Source organism: Strix aluco, chromosome 3 (genome assembly GCF_031877795.1).
Source record: "Strix aluco isolate bStrAlu1 chromosome 3, bStrAlu1.hap1, whole genome shotgun sequence".
Classification (NCBI taxonomy): domain Eukaryota; kingdom Metazoa; phylum Chordata; class Aves; order Strigiformes; family Strigidae; genus Strix; species Strix aluco.
Window position 1 is genome coordinate 129,731,225 of NC_133933.1, and position 24,160 is coordinate 129,755,384.

Genomic DNA, 24,160 nt, shown 5'->3' on the forward strand with positions numbered 1-24,160 from the left:
CCAAAACTGAACCCAGTCATCGAGGGGCGGCCTCACCAGTGCCGAGTACAAGGGCAAGATCCCTTCCCTGTCCCTGCTGGCCACGCTATTGCTGACACAAGTCAGGATGCCATGGGCCTTCTTGGCCACCTGGGCACACTGCTGGCTCCTGTTCATCGTGATGACACGATCATGACAAGTTCAACTTTATTAGAAGAGGGCAGGCAGAGGATGGTGCACAAGGCATGGGAGGTCCCCCACCGCTCACCGCTCCTGGGTAAATTCAGAGACACTCATCCCCACGAGGATTCAGACTGCCCTTGCCCCTTTATTTTTAACCACACACCTCAAGGCCACAACGAGCACTGCTCACCCCATTCCTCCCCTCAAGAGTTCCCTCACAGCGGGCACGGCCTGTGGAGACCGCGAAACGCCCGGAACTCCGCCTGCAGGGATGTAGAAACACCCTAAGGCGCCCCGCCACCCGCTCGCAGCGGCTTTAGTAGAGGCTTTAGCGGCTTTAACAACTCCGCGGCAGCCCAAAACCTCCCGAAAAAAAAAAAAAAAAAAAACGACACCAAAAAAACACCCACCAAAAAAACCCAAAAACCCAAAGCCGACAACCGCGCGCCCTCTCTATGGAGGCAGAAGCCACTGTTCCCCTCTCGCTACGCGTGCTCTTCGGCTGTGCCTGAATAATATCTACCGGGAAAAGCGCAAAAACAGCGCATATACAAACCAACACGTCTTTTGATATTTTCAGTAGAATTTTAGCAGGTTTTAACCCTCTATTTCCGCTAGAGTGGCTGCTATGCTCACTTGTTTCAAGACTTTCTAATCAGGCATTTCTCTAGCCGCCTTTTTCTGAGCCCGTAGTCACAGAAAGTCCCCTCCGGGGTGGGCGCGCGGCGGCGTTGCCTCGCCGCGCGCCGCGGAAGGAGGAAGGCCCCCAAGATGGCGATGCTGGCGGAGCGTGAGTGCTGTCTCCCGCGGGGAGGAACCGCGCCGGGGGGTTCCTGAGAGCGGCGGGGTCGGGGAAAGAGCCGTAATCCTGGGGGACGGCCTGGGCGCTACTCCAGGCCCTCCCCACCGCCCTCGCTGAGGGGGTGGGGGTCGCGCTCTCCCTCTCGGGGGTGGTGGACTGAACGCTGGCGGGTCTCCGCAGGACCCGTGGGGGCTGGGTACGGGTTTGCGGGGCTCTCTCTCTTCCCAGCTTGCCGGGGGGACGCGTGCAGCAGCGGTGGGGATGTCTCTTAGATGTCTTAGGGCAGGCGTTTCCTTTCAGCGCCTCGGTGCCATCTCTGTGGCCATGGGTTAGAGGGCGGATACCCTGAAGCCTCGGGGCCGGGGCTGTGCTGGAGTGCCGGCTCTGTGGGGCAGCTGGGCAGGACTCAGCGGAGCCGTGTGTCTGTAGGCATTGGGCATTCGATCGGGCTCAGGGTTAGCTTTTGAGGTTAGCTCGCCCTCTTGTGTGTACAGGGAACTTCGGAAATCGCCTAAATTCTGGGTTGAGAAAAGTGAGAGTCGGGTGTTGGGGATTTTAGGCAGGTCGTTGAGAAATGGCAACTAAATCCACTGAACTCACAGGGAGAACTCAGGGTAAGGCCATGTGATTGCCTTATGCCTTCTATGTAAGGGTGTTGCTGAGTGAATAATTTTTGAAGGTTTTATTACATGCAGCCTGATAATTTTGTTTAACCTTTTCCGTCTGGAATAAAACAGAGCTTCACTCTTACTTCTGCGGTGATTGGGCTCCCCATGTCTGAAAGAATTGATTAAGACACTGGATGAATATCCAGACTGATAACTCTTTCTTGGGTAAAGCTCTTTGGTTCAGGAAACGGAACTCTCTCAGGGTTGGCCAAAGTGGGAACTAAACATTTTTGCTGCCTTCTCTTCCAAGTTAAAGATGCATTCCTGTAAAGTATTTTTTTCTACTAAATTTAAAACTGTATATGAATGGAAAGTTAAACTTCTCAACTGTAGATTTTTATGTAACATGACTGACATACTTCTGTCTGTCTACTGTAAATATCCTTAGGTGGTTTTGGTAAGCTTACAGGTGTCAGGACACCCTTAACATGAGAGGATGGGGTCTAATGAATTTGTTTGCTTGACTGCAGGAAAGATGGACTTAAGTAGAACGACTGATTAGAAAATGTGGTTTCCAGAAGAAAATAGAGGTGTGAATTGAGGAAAACAAAATTGAATTTACTTGTGTAATTTTCTAATTATTTTTAGATGTAAACTTTGGTACCATTTTTTTCAGAATTTATTCATTATTTTAATTGGACAGTGCACATCTCAATAATCATAGAATGGTTTAGGTTGGAAGGGACCTTTAAAGGCCATCTAGTCCAACCCCCCTGCCATGAGCAGGGACATCTTCACCTAGATCAGGGTGCTCAGAGCCCTGTCCATTCTGGCCTTTAATGTTTCCAGGGGTGGGGGGCAGCTGCCACCTTTCTGGGCAACCTGTGTCAGTGTGTTCCTATAGCATCTGTATGTAGTGGATTCTAAAATCAAATGCCTTAGAAACTGAATCTAGATGCTGAGAGCCACGTTTGCAGAGTTTTATACCCTTATTCATCACGTTCAGCTGCAGTTATAATTGTGAAGTCGTTACATGCATTTTTGTTTGCAGTTCTGGATCAAGTTCTGATGCTCTTATTAATATTCATCCTAAAAATTGTTGGGGGCAGAGGTTAATTGGTTTTACTACAGCTGTGAAAGCACATGCATTTCAGGGACTTAAAGTAACTTCTCAGTGGTACCTAGTGACAGGACAAGAAGCAGTGAGTGTGAGCAGAAACACAAGAAATTCAATCTTTTTTTTTTTTTTTTTTTTTTTTACTGTGAGGGTGACCAAACACTGGAACAAATTTCTCAGGGAGGCTGTGGAGTATGAGTCTGTGAGGATGTTCAGAACCAGACTGGATGCGGTCCTGGACAACTGGCTTAAGCAGGGGATTAAAGTAGATGATCTCAGGAGGTCCTTCCAACTTTTGTGATGCTGTGAACTAAACTGAGAAGGGACAAACTCCATCATTCTATGATTATGTAGTTTGAATTTTAAAAATGTATCAGTTGCAGAAATGGCTGAAGAGTTAGCTTTTATTTTAAACTTATTTTTAACTCTTTATAACTTTTAATAAACTTTCATTGACTCTCTATCTTGTTGGTGCTTATCAGGAAGAAAAAGTGTATGTTAATGATGGGCTTCCTAACTTCAATTAAAAATAAAATCTCTTCTGTGGGCAGTATGTTTTTCTTCTGTTCGTTGGAGAAATTTAACCTGTTTAGTGTTTTCAGTGTTATCGCCATATGTGGGCACACAGCAGGGGTTTGGATGGGAACTGATCAGGAACTTTTAGAAATTATAGTTAAAACACATGCTCCAGGCACAGAATTAATCGTGGTAAAAGGGTTTGATCTTTTTCAAATTATAGGGTACCTGAGTGAAATATTCACAGAAATGACGCTTTTCTCCACTGGATGGTGCTGCTTGCCCAGAGTTGCATTGCATCATTTTATGAGCAGCCCAGAAGATTGGCGTTAACTTCTGAGCTGAATTTTTTAGCTGGAAGATAGTATGTTGTTTCCTTTCTCGCTCTTAAGACATCAGTGAACAAACATTTCTGATAAATTGTTGACTAAACAGTCTTTTTTGTTGTTTGTTTGGAGAGGGGAGATGATTTTATAGTTGCTGTATGTGGCATGGCTTTCTTAAATACTTCTTTAAAGTTGTAAGCCAGTTTCTTTGTTTTCCTGTGTCTAGCTTACCATGTCTGAAAATAAGAGTGTGTTAACCTGACAGAAATGTGAGGATTAATCCCATAGTGGTAGTTAAGAGGTTTGAAATACTTGGATTGCAAGTGCTGGGAAAGGGCACTCTCTTAAAATTTCAAGCTTGAGAAATCTCTGTATTAGGTGTCCTCGTGTTTTGTTACCAGCGTCCTCCTGGGAGTAAAACATCTTAGGGCTTTTCTACAGAGAGATATTCGGGAAAATTAATAGAAATTAGCGTTTAAAGTGGATTAGTTGAACTACATCAAACAACTCGCTTTGGAAGTTAATTTAAATTCACACATTCAGTAGACATGGATTACCTCTACTGTGTAGACAAATCCTTAGATACATACAGTGGCTTTACAACTGTAAGAATTGCATTGAATTGAATTTCTTGGGATTTGCAAATTCACCACCTGGGGTACTAGTTACAGAGAGCATAACAGAATATGGGCATGCTTAAAATGTTGTTATAGTTAGATCTTTAAAAAGGCATTGAACGGTTAGTTTTTGGTGACTGAGTGAGGGAAAGTTGATATTAATCGAGATATTTTAAACTAAGGGGCAAATTAAGAAATATGATTGGAAAAGGAGGGCTGCTGCTCAGCAGAGCAGCATAACCTCTATTAGATTGCTTCTTTTTATTGTCTTTCTTCTTATGTTGTTTCTTTCAGTCAGCCAAAGTGTTCCCTATTTTTATAGGACTTAACTTTTGCTGCCAGCTTGATAGTTTTTTAATTCATTCCCCCCACAAACCACTGGAAACCTGGGTCCTTAGAGATGATTTGCATCTTGGGTGAAGGAAGATGACAAAGCATGTTAATTGTCCCAGATTCCTAGCTCAATGTTTCAAACACTGCAATAAATGAGTTGAAGTGAACTACGTCACTAAGGGAGCCAGAGATTTTGTTCTCAGTGGGGCAGCAGGGAACTTTAATTCGCTTGGACATTTAAAGTCACAGTCCATGTTGGTACTTTACCACCTTGTGTTGGCAGCACAGGCAGGGCTTGTAGTAGATACTTCTCTGAAGGCTGCCTGTTGGAAATAAGTTGTTTTCCTGTAGAGAGGTGAACAAGGAGAAGGCTGTGTCAGTTCCTTTCACAGCGCTCGGTCATTTAATGTACTGCAAAATCTTTTTTATGGACTGTTTGGGGTTTTATGAAATTCTTCATCAGACTATGATTTTCTGTGGGGCTGCCATGCAGCACCTATTTTGAGCTTCAAAGCTTTGGAAGTATGCTAAAAAAAGCCACCATCATGCATTCTGACAGTGTTAGTTCTTCTTTAAGAACGAAACAAAACTGGGCAAAAAATGAATCAAACATCCCTGTAGTATTTTGTCCCTCTGGCCCAAATCCTAAGTATTGCATTTTAGGGAAAGAGGACTTCCTGATTATGTTGAAAGCACCTCAGTGGACTTGGCTTCTCACTGGCTTTGTATGGCCTTGAGTTAATCGGTCAGTTTTGATCCACCATTTCCCATCGTGTTTAATGAAGTTTGTAATCTTCCTGTCTCCCATTCTTGGTTTGTCTTGTTTATTTAGGTTGTCTTCCTGCATATGTTTAGGTGCACACTTGAAGTGACTGGTTAGCTGTGCTAGCTTTTCTTCCTTGATTTCAATAAAGTTATTCCTGATGATAGAGGCAAGCGCACGCATGTGGGCCTGGGGGACTGTAGTTTCTTTAGTACTCTGAATAGGACAAAGGAGCCTTCATTCTCATTTGGATTTCTTAACACCTGCAGTAATTTCCGGTGACTTTTCAGTTTCCAAAAAAACCATTTTGTGGGAAATCCAAAAGCTGAAATCCCACTGGTTTGTGTTCTGTAATTCAATTTCTCTGGTCACTTATGTTTGATTTTTGACTTGGCTTTTGTTATGAAGGCAAATATTAAAACTTCTATGTTCTAGTTAAAAGGAAGACTGCCCAGTGGGTATTGTCCAGAACTGGGAAAGCCAGCACAGAAGTCTCATCCCCTATAGATCTCATTCTGAAGCCAGATGTAAAACAAAGTTGGAACAAATATGGAATTTAGGCCTGTACACCTAAGTGGTAATCCTTAAAGCCTTCCGTGAATTGCAGCCCATCCTTAGGGATGACAACTTCCATAGCAATTTTACTTCAGCATTCTTCACATTAATAATTAAAATTTTCATTGGTCTTTTTTTTGCAATATAAAGTTTAGTAAAATTAAACTCCCAGAACGTGTTTGGTCTGGTGCAGGTTCTATTTTTTTTGCAATGAAGAGCTTTTCTTGAATTGACAAATTCTTTTAAACTGAAAGAAGGCAGATTTAGATTAGATGTAAGGAGGAAATTCTTCACTGTGAGGGTGGTGAGGCACCACAACAGGTTGCCCAGAGAAGCTGTGGCTGCCCCCTCCCTGGAAGGGTTCAAGGCAGGGTTGGACAGGGCTTTGGGCAACCTGGGCTAGTGGAAGGTGTCCCTGCCCATGGCAGGGCAGTGGGACTAGATGATCTTTAAAGTCCCTTCCCACCCAAACTGTTCTGTGATTCTATTGTATGATTCTATGATAAAATACTGAGAAAGCTGTGGAAATGTAAATAGAGCCTGTTTGAATTTTTCCTTCCAACTCTAGCCCGTAGAAGGCAGAAGTGGTCTGTGGATCCACGAAATAGCGCTTGGAGTAAAGATGAATCTAAATTTGGCCAGAAGATGCTGGAAAAGATGGGCTGGTCCAAAGGAAAGGTATGATCTAAAGGAACGTTGTCTAGCTGAAAGGTAGAAGACTGCCAGGGAACTCTTGATCTCAGTGTTCAAAACAGCCATGTTCTTTCTATTTGATTTATTCTCTTAAGTGCACGGAGAATTTGAGCAGTGTTAGATTTCTGCAGTTTGTTACAAAAGTATTTTCTTGCTTGTGCCTGTCCTGCTTTCCAGTTTTTTCTGCCCTCTCTTTGACAAGATAACATCCCCAAGTAAGAGCAGGAATTGGCACCTTAATTCAGGTGATGGTTAAAAGCTTCAAGTTGCTTTTATAACCTCAGTTCTCTCCCTGGGTTTTTGGTGCTGTTTAAAGCAACTCCAGGACCTGCTTTATTTAATCTTTCACCTGTTTTTAGAGTTTGCTTCTGATCTGTTTCCTGAATGGCCAAAACACAGAGTTATGTGAGCTGTATTCCTTCCCAGCTCCAGCCCGTGGAGTGAGGTGACTGGTTTCTGACGCTAAGAATAATCTCTAGGTCAGTGCAGACAGCTGCAGATTTCTCAGCTGCCCCTTAAAAGCAGTTTAACTTCCACAAAGGTGCCTCAGCAAAGCTGAGATTTGGGCCTGCACGTCAGAGTGTTTAATGAAACAAATGCCCACAAAACCCCCATGATATTTATTTAATTCTTCTCCTACATTTCCTCTCCCAGACTTTTTTAAAAAAGGAATAAAATTAGGATCATTCTCATTCTGTGAATGCATTAAAACTTGGAAAAATAGCCCTACTCTTGGATTTCTCAGTGTAGCCTGCTGTTGCCTTGGTTGTCTTACAGTTAGCACATAAATCTGGCTTCTAACTGCCTCTTATTTCCAGAACAAGCAGCGGTACCTGATTCAAAGGCTGCTGAACTCAAGGAACTGGTTTCACTAGAGTTTAGACCAGACTGTTAAGAGTATGGTGCTTGAGTACTGTCTTTTTATGTAAATTGTATGCATAAGAGTTTTATGTGTATAAGATTAAAATAGATATGTAAATCAGTGGATTTTTTAGGCAGCCAGCTTCTCTGACCATAGATAACACCTTTGCTGTTATGAACACTGTGTCAGGGTGTGAAGGGAAGGCCTTGTGTTGTTTTCTGTCTGTCACAGCCCCCCTCATCTTCTCCACAACAATAAGTTTCCTATGTGAGCTACTGGATCTTCCTTTACAACAGTTATAGCTGTACGAGAAGGATTTATCTCTCCATTCCACTACAAACTCAGACAAATGGAACCTTAGCTTGATCAAATTAATGGGCAAAAGCCCATCTGTGCAGTGAAATTAAGCTGCTTACACTAGTCCTGTCATTAGTTGTATTGGAATTGGGTCACGGCAGGATGTGTAGCCAAGTGTCCTGCTTGGTTCCATACTTTTTGGTTAGCAGAAGTTTCAAGATAAATTTTCCAACCTGCAGACCAAATAAACTCTACTGGATTCGTAACAGCAACAGCCTTTTTCAAATATGCCTCATTGCTTCAAATTAGATAGGCCCAAGATCTATCCACAGGGCTTCTCTCCACTGCTCCACCACATACATGTTTATTATAGCTGTACACTTTGCTGATGATTTGTTACTGGTGACAGATGAGGGGAAAAGCAGCTAAATACCAGGAATACATTTTTAAACCAAATGCTTTGTCTTTTTTTTTTTTTTTTACCCTCTGATTGTACAATTAAGAAAGATAATACTGGGCCTAAAGATCGCTTCCCAGATTCAACGATTGTTTGTTAGGATAGACAAACCAGGCATTTGTTTGCTCCAATATTTCATCAGCTTATTAGTGTGAATGAGGTGGAAGAAGTTCTTAAATGTCCTACTAGCACGTCTGAACCTTCCCCTCACGCTTCCTCCCCATATAACTTGGTTCTGTATTGCACATTCTACACGGCATCTGTCTTACAGTCATTACACAGCTGCCTTCCCAATGACGGAGGTATTTTTGGTGAGAGGCATGTTTTTTTTCTGTAGCGTCTTGTTTTAAAATTGTAAACACTTTAGACTTGCCTAGGAATGTCAGGTGGCTTCCTGATTAATCACCCAACTACTTAAGGTTGTTGCTATTTTAGTGTTTATAATACTTTGCTGGAGGCTTAAGTAGTAAATTAAAAAAACTTAATATCTCGTGTGTGCTAATGCCTGTGAATGAATTCAGTTACAGGCAAGCAAGTAAATAGTAGGTTATGATTTCTTGCTGTATTTCATTGCAAACTATCTGACAGTACAGAAGGTCTGATTGCTTAGTCACTGTAAAATTCTTACTTTTTTACCCTTAAATCCTCCTTAGGGTCTTGGGGCTCAGGAACAAGGAAATACAGAGCATATCAAGGTTCAGGTGAAAAACAACACACTGGGATTAGGAGCAACCATCAATTATGAGGTGAGCACTAGACTCAGGTAAGGAAATGGCTCCCATTTCAGCTAAAGCACAATCTTTGTAATGGGATGTTAGCGAAATCCATTGTCACATCTGGTGACAGCGTGTATCTGTGCTACCATCTCCGCAGAAACTCTTGACCCGGAGTTTAGTTCTGCTTTGTTGGGTGTTTTAGGAATAAATACCTGCTTGGAAAGGTTGCAGTGCATTCTGGGAGCAGGCTGTTCACAGATTTTTTTTGCTTCCAAGCAAATCACTGAAATACTTGCTTTCTCCCTGTGTCTTCTGCCTTGCTTGGCTTCATGCCTTCTGTCCCTCTTCCTGATACAGTCACCTTTCTGACTGGAGTTCAGGTACACAGGCAGAGCAGAACATGGTCCTAAAGGTCCTTGTCTTATAATCAACATCTTAAGTAACTCTGCTGAAAAAAATCACACTAGCATTTCCTGTCTGCTTCTGAAAACGTCTTGCGCAGATGGAGGACACGCAGAGCCAACAGCAACTCAGTATTGTTTAACCCTTATTTCTGCACTTTGGTGTGACTGTGGTGAACTGTTGTTAGTGTTGGCACCTGTGGAGCTTCTGAGGGCCCCTCCCACCAACAAGGATTGAGTACATACAGTTAAGTTACTACTTAGAGTGCAGAATCTTAATATCTGTTTTAACAAAACTTCTGTTAGTTCTGAAGACTTTCGCCTTGTATTCATGTGGGTGATATTTACAGGACAACTGGATTGCTCATCAGGATGACTTCAACCAGCTTCTGGCTGAACTGAATAATTGCCATGGACAGGGTGAAACAGGTAGGTTCATGCTTTGCTCAATCAGATGCTGGAAGCTTAGCAGAGTTTCCATTTTCTGTCTTAAAAGGCTAGCTGAGGCCCAGTCCTTTGGGCTGTTAAGTCTCCTTGCTGAGGTTGACAACTCCCTCTTCTACCCCCAAATATCTGGGAGCAGAAGGACATGTTGCCCTCTGTGACCATGCTCAAGTTGGTCTGCCTGGATATGTAGATCTCAGTGGATCAGTTTTGCTCTCAGTAAAGGCTTTTTGCTGGGGAAAGCAAACATAAAATTTTGAACTTGTTTATTTTATCCAGGACCACAACATGAGTGATCTTTTGCTGGGATGTACTACAGCAACACTTGTTTCTTTATAAAGCAACCAGAGCCAGTATGAAGGCTCATAACACAGTCACTCACCATTGCAATACGTTTACCTTCCTTTTACTAACAGTCACACCTGGCTTCCATGCTCCAGTGGTGGCTTAAATACCTACTTTTCCTGTCCTCGGAGAGCTGCTTCTTAGCTTTTGACTCAGAGTTATGCATCTCTGTTTTGAGTGTGGTATAATGTGATTTTTGTAGCCCTGATGTAGAGCACACAAGTGGGGAAACTACACAACTTTCCCAAAAGAACTATTTATAAAGTCCCTTAAGTTTGACCTTGGTTTGTAAAAATGAAGTTATGCAAAACTGGTGGGTGTGAGCTTACAGAAAGAATTGTATGCACCAAATGGTTTAACATCCCTTCTTCAGTTAGACTCAAGTTTAAACTCTGATCATATATCTAAACAACTCTCTGTGGAGTGTTGTTAAACCAAGGGCTTCTGTTTGGACACAGCAGCCTGTCCACGTGCTGCTAGTGGCAGAATTGCCAGCTTAGTGAATTTAGCAACTGTCCACATTCATTCATTCTTAATGAATGTGCTCTGTTTGAGCACAGAAGGTTTTCTAGGAGAGGAAAGGTAGAAGGAAAAGGAGAAAAATCAGTTAGCAAGAAAGATCAAACTTGGTTTCTAATCCTAGAGAACTAGGATTAAAATTCTGAACCTGATGCTTTAAAACGACTTTTTTAAAATTGCTGTGTAAGATATCCCTGTGCATTGGAGCCCTAATCATGGTCTGAGGCCACACAGTGCTAGGTGCTGTAGTTGAAATCCTCAAGAGGTAGAATAGCATAGTGTAGGGAAATTCCAAAAGTTCCTTTCTACCTTTATAACTAAATCCTACCCAAGTTCCAACTTGAGCCATGGGAAGATCAGTTAGGTGTAACTGGTGGGAAACCTGCAAACTGATGAGCAGAGAGCTGAAGTGACTTGCCCAAGGACACAGTGAGTCAGCACAGAGGCAGGTTTGTTGAGCAAGGCTGTCTTGTTCCCAAATCTGTGCAGTATTCCCTGGGTCATCTGCACTGATGCAAAGTGGTCCCTGAAAACCATATTTCTCCCTGTTTTACTCGGTTATTTTCCGTTGGTCTTTTTAGGAGCTGGGACGAGAGTTTTCAGTCACTGAGGACAGATTTGGGTGCACGTTGAAAATTCCCGGTCAGAATCACGTTTGGTGATTTGCAGACTGCAAACATTGCTCTGAAACTTGTTTTTTTGGCAATTGTTTAAGCTGGCAAAACTCATCCAGATAACTCTGCCTGCAGCTGTGCTACAGGATCAGATGTTACATTATTGGCCATCATCCAGTTCAAATTGCATTAAAAGTCAGCTGAAAAACTTCATTGTTCTTAAATAACTGGTGTAGTTGCCAGACTTGGATTGCAATTAGAAATCGGGAAGGAAGGGCCCCGTGGTGGTTAGTATGCCAACATTCAAATACCCTCGATGTACATAGTTTTAGCTTTCTTTTCTTTTTTCCTTGCTGAGCACCTAGTGACGAGCTTTGATTTCTGGCTTTTTTGCTGGGATACTAAGTGATGATGACTCTGTCCCTTTCCCATTCATAAAATGGGGCAACAACATTTTGGCCATGTCTGTAACGTGCTTTGAAATGTTCATCTGTATCAGATTTGCTGTAGTAATGACACGTGGCTTTACTGCTATGACTGCATTGCTTTAGAAAGCACATTAATATTCCTGCAGTGCTTGCTCAGTTTGTCAGAGGATTTACCAGTCACTAGGAGAGGAAGGGATGTACCTACCTGTGCACTGCAAGTGCCAGCACGTTTCAGTAGTGAAATTCCTCCTTGAAGGCACAAGGCGGTGCTGCTGCCCCTTTCGCCGCAAGAATAAAGTGGCGGAGGAAGCTCTGTGGAAGTCCTTTGCTGTGTAACTTTGCCCTCGGTACAAGTGGATGGGAGAGCAGACTCAAAGTGCCTCTCTCTGGTCAGGATATTTGAGTTGTGATGCTTACTTTCCCCATAGACCCTTTTTATTGAGGATTTTCAAGTTGACTGCAAACTCTGTCTAAAACTGGGTTTGCTAGTCCTTCCTCTTCACATTAGGGCTTAGTGTATAAATGAAAGAGTAGATCTCAGACTGCTTTCTGGTAGTCAGCTCTCCCACTGCAGGCTGCAGATCTCATTTTTATGTCAATGACTCTATCATCAGGTGTCACCACCTATCAAGCAGTGAAGTGCTGTAATTCCAATGTCAGAAAAGCTTGGTCTGCAGAGCTTTCAGGGGTGGGATCATATGAAAAAGGTGACTCAGCTTGGCCCTCGGGGTATGGGTTGATATCCCTACCCATCCCAGTCACTGCTGGAAGACAAAAAACCATCTCACCGGAGCAGCCTTTTCTAGTGTTAGAGAATCCTATGGTGCCTATTTATTTTCAGGATAGGACTAATAAAGTAGTTATTAACCAGACAGCAGGTTACCTCCTTCTGAGAATTTCTTTTAAATTAGCAGGCTCTGTGGATGCAAAGAGTACATCTGTACCAGTAAAATAACCTGCCACAGTGCAGGATCTTGATAGCTCTACTGTTCAATAGTTAGACTAATCCTTCACATGGTTTTGACCTGCACAAGCTAACATCCTCCCAAACAACTCCTGAGTGAATTTGGGACTTAGCCAACCCCAGAGACCATTCCCAGTGGACAGTTTAGATGCATCCCATCTTCTGGAAAATTAAATAATATGGATGTGGCAATTTGTTCTAGCTGGCCTCAGGGACAGAAAAGCTTTGCCACCGTCTAATTTCTTTACACAGATGTATCAGACTATGTCCAGGTAGAAACACTTCATGTAGTGTTAGAAGTGGAAGGCCTTTCTGTTTGGTTTTTTTTTTTTTCCCCCTTTTTCTTTCTACCCAGTCAGGTTCAGTATTTAATTTTGTACTATTTCTTACATCTTTCTCAGGCTCTGGCGCTGGAGATAATTTGTAACAAACAGTGCAATAAACCTTGACCTAATTTTCTTTTCTTACTGTAGAAATGGTGTTAAATTAGACTTTGCCTTTGACCTGAAGTACCTGTATGTGCCTTCTCAAATTACGTTAGACTGGAAATGGGAAGGGAAGGGGATGTGGCAAAAAAAACCCCAAGCAGTAACATGTCTCGGACAAAACTTATGGTGCTTCCTTCTGTAATATATTATGATATGTTGTTGAGACTCGGTTTTGAGAGAGAAAGTTAAATACACTGATGTTTGAATTTGGTGGTTAGAGCGCCTCTAATAGGGTTGCAACCTGTTTGGTTTGTTTTTTCTAGAGTCCTCAGTGAATAATCAGAAGAAGACATTCAGTCTTGAAGAAAAATCCAAATCTTCCAAGAAACGTGTCCATTATATGAAGTTTGCAAAAGGTAAGAAGAGTTTTGTTGTTTCATAAGCTCTAGCCAAGATTAGAAGAAAACACATGTGTCAAGGTGATCTTTTGCCTTCTGGGGTCTAAATTTGGCAAGTAAATCTTGGTTTAGAAATACACCCTGCAGCAACTTTTAAAGCTATAATGTGCTGTTCCTCTTTATTTTGGACAATATTGGATGGCTTTAGGCTGATATTGTTAAATAAAACCATTTCTATCTGAAGGAACCATCAGCTGGATAAAGGAACAATGAATATTCTGAGTGGTCTGTGCATGGGCAGAGGATGGGAGGGAGAGGCAAAGGTGAGAACAGTGTTACTTGGGCATCTGCACAGCACTGTCCTCTGCAGTCTCCAGTAACTCCTGTGAAGAGATGATGTGGGTAAGATCAGTGATCAGATTAGACATGAGTGCAGGAAGAGGAAAACCCTCTTACATCTATCAGTTACTTTGTTGGATAAATTAGGACAGTGGTTGGTGGCCAGAAAAACTATATCAAGAACTCATGGAGTTTAGTCATTTCTTTATTTCTTAGTCATGACATTATTTCAACCATCCCTGGGTTTGGCTCTGACAGTTGTTCAGTCCCTTGCTCTGTTCCTCTGTCAGCTGTGTTCCTCTTTCACACACCCATGCACACATGGTGTGTGCATACATACGTTTCAGTGTATGAAGAGGATCAGTTTCCACTAATGGCTAATTTATTAAACTTAAAGCTCTGTGTAGTGTTTTCTGATAGCAAATGCCTCTGGTAAAACAGAGGTAATTGACGTCTGAACGGAGGCCAAATTCTGATATTGGTGTTTGGGATTTTTGATTAAATAATTCAGCCTTGAAGTCAAACATGTTAACATGACCTGCCGCTTTACGACGTTAAACAATGAAATTGGGTCAGGGCTTGCAAATACAGAGGCTGTGGCCTGTTTGAGGTAGTAGCAAAGAGGATTTATTTTGATTTGGAGTTAACCTTTTACTAAATATAGAGAAAAAAGAAGTGTCTTTTAAGCATGTTAAATATGAAGCAAGGCTTTCATGTTAACAGTATCGCTTATTTGTTTGGTTGCAGTGTTTCTATAAGGTAGGCCCCTGTTTGATTGTACCTTCTGTGGTCTAAAACAGGGAAATTGTCCTTTTTCAGGGAAAGAGGAAAAGTTATTTGAGAAAGGCTAATGTTGTTGTGGCCCTTGTTCAAGTCCAATCCTGCTTCCTTTTAGACTAAACAAGACGAGCTCACACAAAAGCGGGAGAAGGGAGCAGCAACGATAGAAAATGCAGCTTCCGTTTCTGGTGCTGTTTTGTAGCCTCGCTGCTGGAGGAATGTAGGCACCACACAGGCTTAGCAGCCACATTTGGGTCTGGGAAACACGCACCATTAGGAGATTGAATCAGTGACTTCAGTTGCTTTTCTAGTAGCTGTTCCACTGTGAAGCTGCAAAAGATTTGGACTGTCAGCTAAGTTGGTTTTCTATTAGAGAATGCAAAAGGAGAGGGGATGTATTTGGAGGGGAAAGGCCTGGAAAGAAAGGATAGGGTGGGAGAAGGAGCAGCAGCATTCTAAGTGTCATGTTCCAAGCTTTGGCCAAGATAAAGTTGAAAACAGCCACCGGTCTCATCCAGCTTGCTTGGGTAAGGGCATCTAGAGGCTGCACAGTCAGTGAGACACCAGAAAATTGGGTAACATTTTTCTGCTCTAGGTTGATGTGTCTGCTTACCCTCTGTGGGCAGTTAAGGATCCTGAGAAGAAGAAACAGGTGGAATAGTCTGATTTTTTTTCTTTTTTCTGTCTGTTACAAGTGCTTAGATTCATTTTGAGGTCAGTGATTTTGGAATCAGGAAATCAAGTGGAGTGAGACCCCAGGAGACTCCTATAAGTTGACCTATCTGGGCTAATTTTATTTCTTTAACTTTTGCTGACTTCTTTAAAAAAAAATTTCAGAGACAAGCTGGACAACTCAATGTAAAGGCTTCTACACTGTGGAATCAGCTAAACTCTTGCCGGTATCTCAGAATATCCATCACACGCTTTTGCTTCCCCCTCCTTGCTCTGTGTCTCTGATGCTCAGGCAGCCACACAACAGTCAGATGGGAATAATGGTCCTACTGGAACTCAGAGAAATCTTTGCTTCACCCTTGAAATTGTTTTAAGTTGGAATAATCCAGTGTGTTGCAGAGATGGAGGTTTTGCTTTTCAGAAGCAATTTCATGAATCAAAGAAAAGTCCCCACTGAGTAAAGATGGATTTTTTTTTTTTTTTCTTCACTGTATGGAGGAGCTATAAGTCCCTAACTCTGTCAGAGACAGGAAATTCTCATGAGAATCCAGAGATGTGCAGTTTCTCCTTGAACTTTTCTTGTGTGTAGGAGGATACAACTTTTCTTTCCCTTTAGCGTAGTGCAGGCTGCTTCCCTCATGTTGCTATACCAATTGCAGCATCAAGTCGGGGGAAACAAGCTGCTGTTATGTTTCCCTGTGGGCATACACCAGCCGGCTGTGGTTGTCTCCTCACCAGCCTTTCCCCCTACGCAGACACACATTTCCTATTGTACGTGGGAGTCGTGGTCAGCCTTAATTTAGCGTCTTTAACGTCCTCCTGATTTTTGTTCACCTCCAAAACCAATTTCTCTACCTCTGTGGGTCAGAGAAAAACATCAGTTTGTGTTATCAAAATGTACCTGTCATCACCAGCTATGAAAGTTGTGGGATTTTTTTCCTCCCCTTGCCCCTTTCAGGTAAGGATCTGTCTTCGCGCAGTGAAGATGACCTGTCCTGCATATTTGGGAAGCGACAGAAGAGTATGAAGACACAGGTAAACAGGAGGCTTCAGCTTTTTCTCGTTTCCTTGCGTATTTTCCCTTACAACAAAAACATTTAAATGTCTTTTTGCTAATGAGATTACCACATGCCCATCAAAAGCAAAGGGTCTTCTGCCTGTGAAATTACTGTTGTTTCTATGTGAAGGCTGCAGGTGGATGGATGTGCTCTGAACCATCAGGAAATAAGAGTGAATTTCATACATATTTTTATGAATCATTGTGACGTAACTTCTTTGGAGTTAGGAATCTTCATTATTTTAATTTTACACTTGTTAAGCAATATACATTGCAGAGTAGATCAGTTTTGCTTGATGTGAAAATTGCATAAATATCCAAAATAAAATTTGACATTCAGTAGCAACTGGCCGATTTCAGCAAACTGCCCTTATTTTCACAAGAATTGGGAAAGGCTGAGCAGCTGCAAAGTCTTGCTCATCTTTGAACAAAGGATTCAAAGATGGCTTGAACACTGATAAATATTTAATGAGACTTTGCCCCAACTTTGTGTAATGAGATCAAGGTTCGTACTAGCACTTATTTTATTTATGTATTCATTAGCATTTTGCACTGCAGAGAATAGGCCTGCTATATCAGTATATAAAATAACAGACTTACACTGCGACATGACTAATGTATCCAGAAAAATTATTTGGAAAAATAATGTCTAGAAAAGCACAAATGAATATGTTGCAAGAATTGCCCTGTTGGTTCGGAGATCTCTGAAGTCTCTTGTCTAGAGGGAAGGATGGGGCCTGAACTTCAATGGAAATTTCTGAAATACCATGTGTGTGACACCTTCCTCATTGTGCAGTACTTTTGAAAATTGTTCTGTAACTTCACTGTAGGCCACTGTGAACTTTGGGAGGAGAGGGACAGGGAGAAGAATGTGCTAAGAGACACTGGGTAGTAGTGAAAGTAAGCTTGTAGCTGTGTAAATGCTAGGCAGAATGGCAAGGGAGCTTGTGAAGACAAATAGTGATCCACTGGGGATTCTTCGCTGGAAAAAACTCTTACTATAAAATAAAGGACACTTCAGTAGGGTGTCTTGAACAGTTTGAAGGATTTGGTCTTGCCGTTATCCCATATAGTGTTACAATTTCAGTGAATGTGCTGTAGCTTTTAAAGTTATTGGTAAGACAGAGAAAAATGTCATCTGTTTTCTGAGTACTGTTCTCTAAACTGCAAAAAATACAGTTACAGTTAATTAAACGGCAAGGTTAGAAGAAATGTAAACAAATTAAGAACTGTCCTGTCTTGTCTGCCACTGTGAAAAACAGTATGAACCTTTGTTACAAGTCACATGGTTTGGCTTGAAAGGTAAGAGCTTGGGAGGAGGCCATCAGCCACAACAGAACCCATCTTAACTTATTACTGTCTTGAAATAGGCATTTGGGGACTTAAGTCTGTGAAAGCTGTTAGAGGTCTCAAATGCTGTAGGTAAGCCTGCACCATCGGAGTCCCCTTGATTAACACTTCTGATCACCTAAATATGCCATGGATCTGCTGCTTAGCTCCCTTGCTGCCAGATCAATATGAAGCAAGACAAACTGGGATTTAATGCAAACCAACAGTGCTATGGTAAAGGGAGTAGAATTTGGCCACCCGTGAGTCGTCCCAAATAGTTGGTCTTGTTTTATCGGTGTGTCCTGCATCTTTTGAAACTAAAGATAAGTTTGGAAAGTGCTGTTGCTTCTTCTGGGATTTATTCATGCAAAGCACTTGTTCTGCTGTTGATACACACTGCAGATCACATGCATTTATGGCTGCTTGTGAAGGGTATATGTTTTTGCATGCTTTTGCTAATTCCTTGACCGACGCAGTGGTTGGCTGATGACTACTGTGCAGATTTCCTTTTTCCCCTCACTGAACACTAAGCTAATGGGTCAAGGTTCTGGCAAAAAGTCACAGACTGTTCCCTGTTAAGCACCCAGATTTCCACATGCAAATACAGGCAGGAGGTAATGTAATTTGGAGTTGCATTGTTGTCTTCTGGCTACCGTCTGCTGCTAAGCAGCCACAGGGAGAGAAAGCCAGAGGCAGCACAATTGCTTTTTTTTTTTCCTACCCCCCCTCTCCTTTTCTTCATGGATCAGAGATCTGTGGAGTTTGCACAGGCCCTCCAGCTCTAAGCAATTTCATTTCATTGCACCCATGAACTCTCATGATCCCTTTCCATCATGTTCCACAGCCTGGTCCTTAAGGTGGCACAAATGGAACTGCCCTGTGAGGATTTGCAGTGCTCTTCTCTGTGCGTGTTTGCATTCCGTTTTGAAATTCCTAGGCTCTGGGCATTTCCCTGATGTGGCAGAGAGTGCACCACAGGAGCAGGAAAGCGCTGTCGTTCTCCTGGAGGCGAGTTGTTCATATCTGTTCCTGTGTAGAGATAATGTAGAAAGAGTCCTGGTGTCCATCAGAGCCCTGGGGTGTGCCTTCAAGCTCTGGTCGGCTGCTGTCCCTGTTCAGAGTAGATGAGGACAGCTTCCGTACTTACATAGGTGCCAGAACTGCTACTCCCAGTTCATCTGATTGCAGGTTCCCAGCTGTAGTTGCACCTGAGGATGATACATGGAAGCACCTGTTATGTACTGATCGTGTAGCTTGAAGCCCTATCTTTAAGGTTCTTTCTGAGGTACTAGATTCCTCCTCTTTTTTTGGAGGTGCAGTTCAAGAAGCATTCAGTACAGATTTGATTTGGACTGAATGACCTATCCTCAGCTCAGATAGAGTTGTCATTCCACTCTTAATCTTTTGACAAAGATATTCGGCATAATTCTTTTTCCCATATTTCCAGTTGTTTCAGTCCAGGATCAGAACCATCTTAGATACAACTTCATGGAGAGGAGGTGCAGGAGCTGCTTTTCATAGAAACACAGAATTACCAAGATTGGAGGAGACCTGGAGGTCTCTGCATCAGTCACCCTGCTCAAAGCAGGATCAGCTACAGCAAGTTGCTCAGAACCTTGTCCAACTGAGTTTTGACTATCTCCCTGCCTTAAAGCCTCCAATTTAAGCCTGTGACAAAACTCAGTGGATGGATGAAAAAGATCACTTCAGGAGCAGAAGGTGGGAACATTTTGGAATAACAAAATGCTTACACTGTAAATGGACTCAGTTGGGTGATCATTTGCAGTTCTGTAGGCATCAGAGACACGGTGGAAGTTAAGGAAACATTTAAAGGATGTATGCCACTGATGGCATTATGGCCAGGTTTTTCATCTGAGTGAATTGTAGAGCTTCTCTTGTTGCTAAGAGCTGTTGTACTCATGGCCTTTGAGCTGTTCTGTTTCTACAAGGGGCCTAACAGTAGATCCTGGTAGTGATATTACACTGACGCTCATCAGCACTGTCGTACTAGATCTGGCTGGTTGGGTGGTCTTATACCAAACTGTGTTCTTAAAGATTAGGAAAAGGGGAGAGAGGAAAGCAAAACCCAGGAAACTCTATCTGTGTTTATGGTCAAATGGAAGCTAGTGGAAGGGCTCAAGGCTAAGTGACATGATCTCTGGACCAGCAAGATAATCTTGGCTCTTCTGAAGTGCTTGTAAAAAATATGTCGCCTCTGAACTGCCACTGTGATAAGTCCTGGCTCAGCAAATCACAGAGACACTGTTTCAGTTAGTCGTGTTCAGTCTTTTGTAGTATGGCCATTAGCAATCATTTTATGATCTTGACCTGTGGAGTAGTCTTTGGCAGAAGATGCTTTGTGCTGGCTCAATCTGGGCTGTCTTGACTGTAGAGCTGATCTCAGACTCACTTTTTAACTGTGTCAGTAGCCTAGGACTGATCTGGCTAATGGATCTTTTCTCTTGTTTCAGACTGACACTACTGCAGTAAGTGGGGATGTTGAAATTTGGATTATCTACCTTATCAAAGGAAGAGGGAGTTGGCTACAGGATTGTAAAGATTGCAAAAGAGTGGAATTGCGAAGGATATGGAAGGAAATACTTTTTGCCTCTAAGGGTCGAAAGGAGTTTCTCTAGAAGTAGTAAGACTGAGATACTAGTTTAAGCTGTTGTTTTGATGAGTCTGGGATATGTTACTAATCATAGGCACTTGCAACCTTTAATTCTCCTGAATGTTAAACATTACGGTACTTTTTTTTTTAATTATTTTTGATAAATCATGTGTCCAGCTAAAACCTCCGTAATAAACTACACAGGGACCTTTGTTTAGAAAGAAAAATATAAGTCAGAAAAACGGGGGGAAGAAAACAATGGCTGGGCTTCAGAGTGGACCTAAATTGAAAACGTCTGCAGTTTTTCCCAGGGAGAGTAAGTGATCGAAAATATTGAATTGTAATTATGATGCTCTCTGGAGACCTGCAGTGAGGACCTGTTTTGCAGGGTAAGATTTGCCAGACTTTTTTTGCCCCCACATTCCCTCTGATTTTCTCACTTGCTTAGGAACACTGGGAGCTGGGGAGACAGAAAAACAAATTCCATTAGTTCCTATCTGGTTGAACTTCCTGGAACCCCCACTATTTTTTTTGCTTCTCAGAATTTCCTTCCTCCATCCAGCTGTGTTTCCTGATGAAGCCTTATCACTGGAGAAAATGCTCCTGAGTGAGACTGAGGATTTGGGAATGAGTTACAGACAGTCCCAACTTGGTTGCTGAACAACATGATTCTGGCACTGATTTTGCTTTGGGGGCTGGGGGAGTAGTTGTGATTTGCTGGCACATTTGTAATAACTCTGAGATACGTAGAAAACTGAATGTTTTGCATCCATCTCACTTCCGTGTCTCAGGCCATTTGATGAGTAATCAGCTTCCTCCAAATTTCTGTAACTTGGATGTAAACCTGCGTAAGTTCCCTTAAACCAACTAATCCAAGTAGCCTGAAAGTCTCAAGTTTGTGGTGATTTCTTCCGTGTTAGTCATTAGAAATGTAACTATCCACCCTGTTGCTTTTTCACTTTTTTTTTTTTCTTTTAAATCAGGAAATTGTCTTCTGACACATTTTGCAGAACTTCCTCAACTGACTTACATTTCCCAGCACTTATCAGAAAAGCATGTTGGCTAATCTTAAGGGACATAACTGAAAATCCATTAAAGTCTGGCTCTGCCATGGGCTCACTGAAGCTATGGGTAAACTGATATAATTACCTACACCTCAACTTTCTCTCTGCAAAATACCAATCATGATACTGATGTTTGTGGGGTTTCACCGTTGTGACTTTTAGGCAAGTTGCAAGTTTAGTCTGTTGGATTTTTTTTACCTGTGACAGTCTCTGTTGCAGAGGTAGCATATAAATTAATTTGCTGTTCTTTTTTTTTTCAGCAATGTCAGGGAACAGAAAACTGCAGAAGAGAAAAATCAGTTAAAAATTAACTTGGGTTTTTCACTGGAGACCACAGCTAGCCTGAAGTATTTGGGACTGAGAAGCAGAACAGATAAAGGACATCAAAAACCTGGAGAGAGTCCAAAAGGATTTAGTAAAAGGGGCGACAGGGTTAGAGGGCATGTCCTAGAAGGAGAGAGTGGAGGAACTGGATACGTTCATCTCAGAAGAGAGGCAGAAAAAGATGACCTCTCTGCCTATAAATATCTGGGGGTCGGTGGGAGGGAGGAACAGAGGAAGGGAAGGGATAGTAATCAGGGTAGGCAAAAGCCAAGAATGGTGCTGGGAGTGAGAACTTCAATTAGAAAAAGGAAGACACAAGCTTACTCTTCGGCAGGCTTCTTTGCAGTGATGTCAGCGGGGCAGTGGAAGAGTCTCCTAAGGGAAATCCCAGCTCCTTAGTAAGTGACGCCAAGAAAAAAAATAAATTTAACACTTTTAGACCCATTGGAATGGGCAAAGCTGAATTGGTTTAAATAGAACAACTCCCAACAAGTCATTCTGTGAGCAGCTCTAGTACTGAAGCTTGTTTCCTGTGGTTGTGTTGTGCTTGGATTCTGTGTGACTAAAGGAGATGAGCTCATGCTGAAATCCCTGTCCATGTGCACACTGATCTGTTGGCCTTCTCTGTCCAGCTGCCTGTTTTCATGAAATATTTTAGTCTTAATGTCTTTGAAATCTCTAAGCTTCTGCTAGGTTGAATTAGAAAGTTGCTGGAGAGAAAGGAGTGTGTGATGTACACAAATGTCTGGGCAGAATGATTATGGAAACTTTGCTTCCTTAAGAAATCAGAGTAAAAATGTAATTGCTGTCAGTGTGTTCCGGAGGAAGACAGTAGGAAAACATTGAGATAGTGTCTTTAACATATTTCCTTCTTTTTTTTATTATACATTTATTGTCAGAGAGAATAATTGCATTTTTAGAGGAACTGAGTATCTTGTGCCTGGTTATTATAATTATCCCCAGGCTACAGTTTGTCAGATTTGGGGTTAAAATTTAGAACTGCACAGTGCTTATTCCTATATATGACTTGACCATTTTAGCACAGAAGTGTGTAATGTGTTGTGTGTCATTGGGAAAAGTGAATATAACATTTTACCAAGAATCAAGGCAAATGAAAGCAAAAGGTGGGATTTAATCCCACTTAGCTTTCTTGGTAGAAGATCTAAGCATCTTCTCCAGACTCCGTCACTAGTGGTGAGGCACAGGCACCCAAACAGATGCGTTCACTGTCTTCAAAGATGGTAAAGATGTATGAAGCTGAACCCTTCCTAGAGATACGTGCCTCTTCACTGATTGTAGAGGACATCTAACAGTGAGGTGCATCCTATCCAAGAAATTATATTCTGGATATATTCTGTTTCAGTGCAAAACCTGTGTAACTGCTCAGACCTCTTGACCTATTCAGTTCTTGTGAAGCCTCCATCTTTTAAATTTTTATTTTAATGTTGGTTAGTGGGAAGGGGCGGGTGACCTAGTGGCAGAGTCTGCAAGACAATATAATGGTGCTTTTACACACTGAGTATCCCCAGGAACCTGCTTCTGATTGGAAAGGTTTCTGTCAGCCTCTAGTTTACTGCTTCTTTGACCAACATGTCCTACTCACTACAGATTTTTAGGCTTGTGATCTAAGAAATGGTAACACTCAGCTTAAGTGGCTTAGTTCTCCTTGGCTTCGATGGGAGCTCGCTGTGTTCTGCAGCATCACTGTTAGAGTATCATTAGATATAATGTTTGTGTGTTCATCTATTTTGGGTTTTTTTCTGATCATTTGAGTGAAATGCATTAAAATCACCAGTAGCAAGGGCTTTTTACAACATCTGTAGTACCGCAGTTGCTTCTTCAGCCTCTCCTGTTTTGCTCTGCAGCATACCATGGATTCTTAACACCCAGAAGGATCATTTCCAAAAAAGAGGGGAAAAAAGCCCCAAAACACGATTCTGCCAGCAGTTAGCAGTACAAGGCCTTTGCCCATGCTTGATGGGCAACCAGGATAGGTTGGTGCCACAAACTCACAAGGAGGACAGCATGAACATACAGCTGAAGGGCTAAATGCATCTTTAGTGTACACAAGTGGTATAGAGCAAATCTGGCAGCACAGACTGGCTTAAAGTGGATCTAAAACCCTGTTGCTTCGAGCTGGTAACTTGTAACACCACATATAACAAGTCAGAAAAACAATGAATTAGCTCAAGGTGTTAATTTGGGCCATATTTTTAATACTTCTTCACGCAGATGAGTTGTTCCAGGAGCACCGGTAAAAATTACTTTACCCAGCATGGTGTCCTAGTAGGGCTTTTGATAAAAGGAGGAAGAGCAGAGTATTGATGTTTTGTTGCCTATTCTATAAGCACCTTGTTAATCAACTGAGGATAAATTATTGCTGTTCAGATATCAGCAGAGAGGGAGAGGAGGAGACATCTCCCGATCTAGAAGAAATGGTGCTTTTTCTTCTCTCTTCATTGGAGAAGAGTCTTGCCTCTAGTGTTAGTTCCTTCGGGGGGTTGTTAGGAACAGAAACAAAACTGGGGGGAGCTCTTTTGATTTATCTTCTCTCCTTCCCTTTTGGTCACTTCGATAGGCTTAAAGAGCCGAGTTGGCTTTAATGTGTTACCATTAGAG

At 42.2% G+C, this 24,160-nt stretch overlaps 1 protein-coding gene across 1 annotated transcript in view; it reads left to right on the plus strand.

Moving 5' to 3' along the window:
- The first annotated feature begins 892 nt into the window (after nt 1-892).
- Nucleotides 893-24,160, plus strand: part of PINX1 (PIN2 (TERF1) interacting telomerase inhibitor 1) — a 61,896-nt gene continuing 38,628 nt past the window's right edge. Inside the window, exons 1-6 of the mRNA XM_074820279.1 lie at nt 893-952; nt 6,368-6,477; nt 8,762-8,854; nt 9,576-9,654; nt 13,291-13,383; nt 16,115-16,191. Of these exons, the coding sequence (XP_074676380.1) occupies nt 934-952; nt 6,368-6,477; nt 8,762-8,854; nt 9,576-9,654; nt 13,291-13,383; nt 16,115-16,191 (471 nt within the window). The 5' untranslated portion in view covers nt 893-933. The remainder of the gene's footprint in view (nt 953-6,367; nt 6,478-8,761; nt 8,855-9,575; nt 9,655-13,290; nt 13,384-16,114; nt 16,192-24,160) is intronic.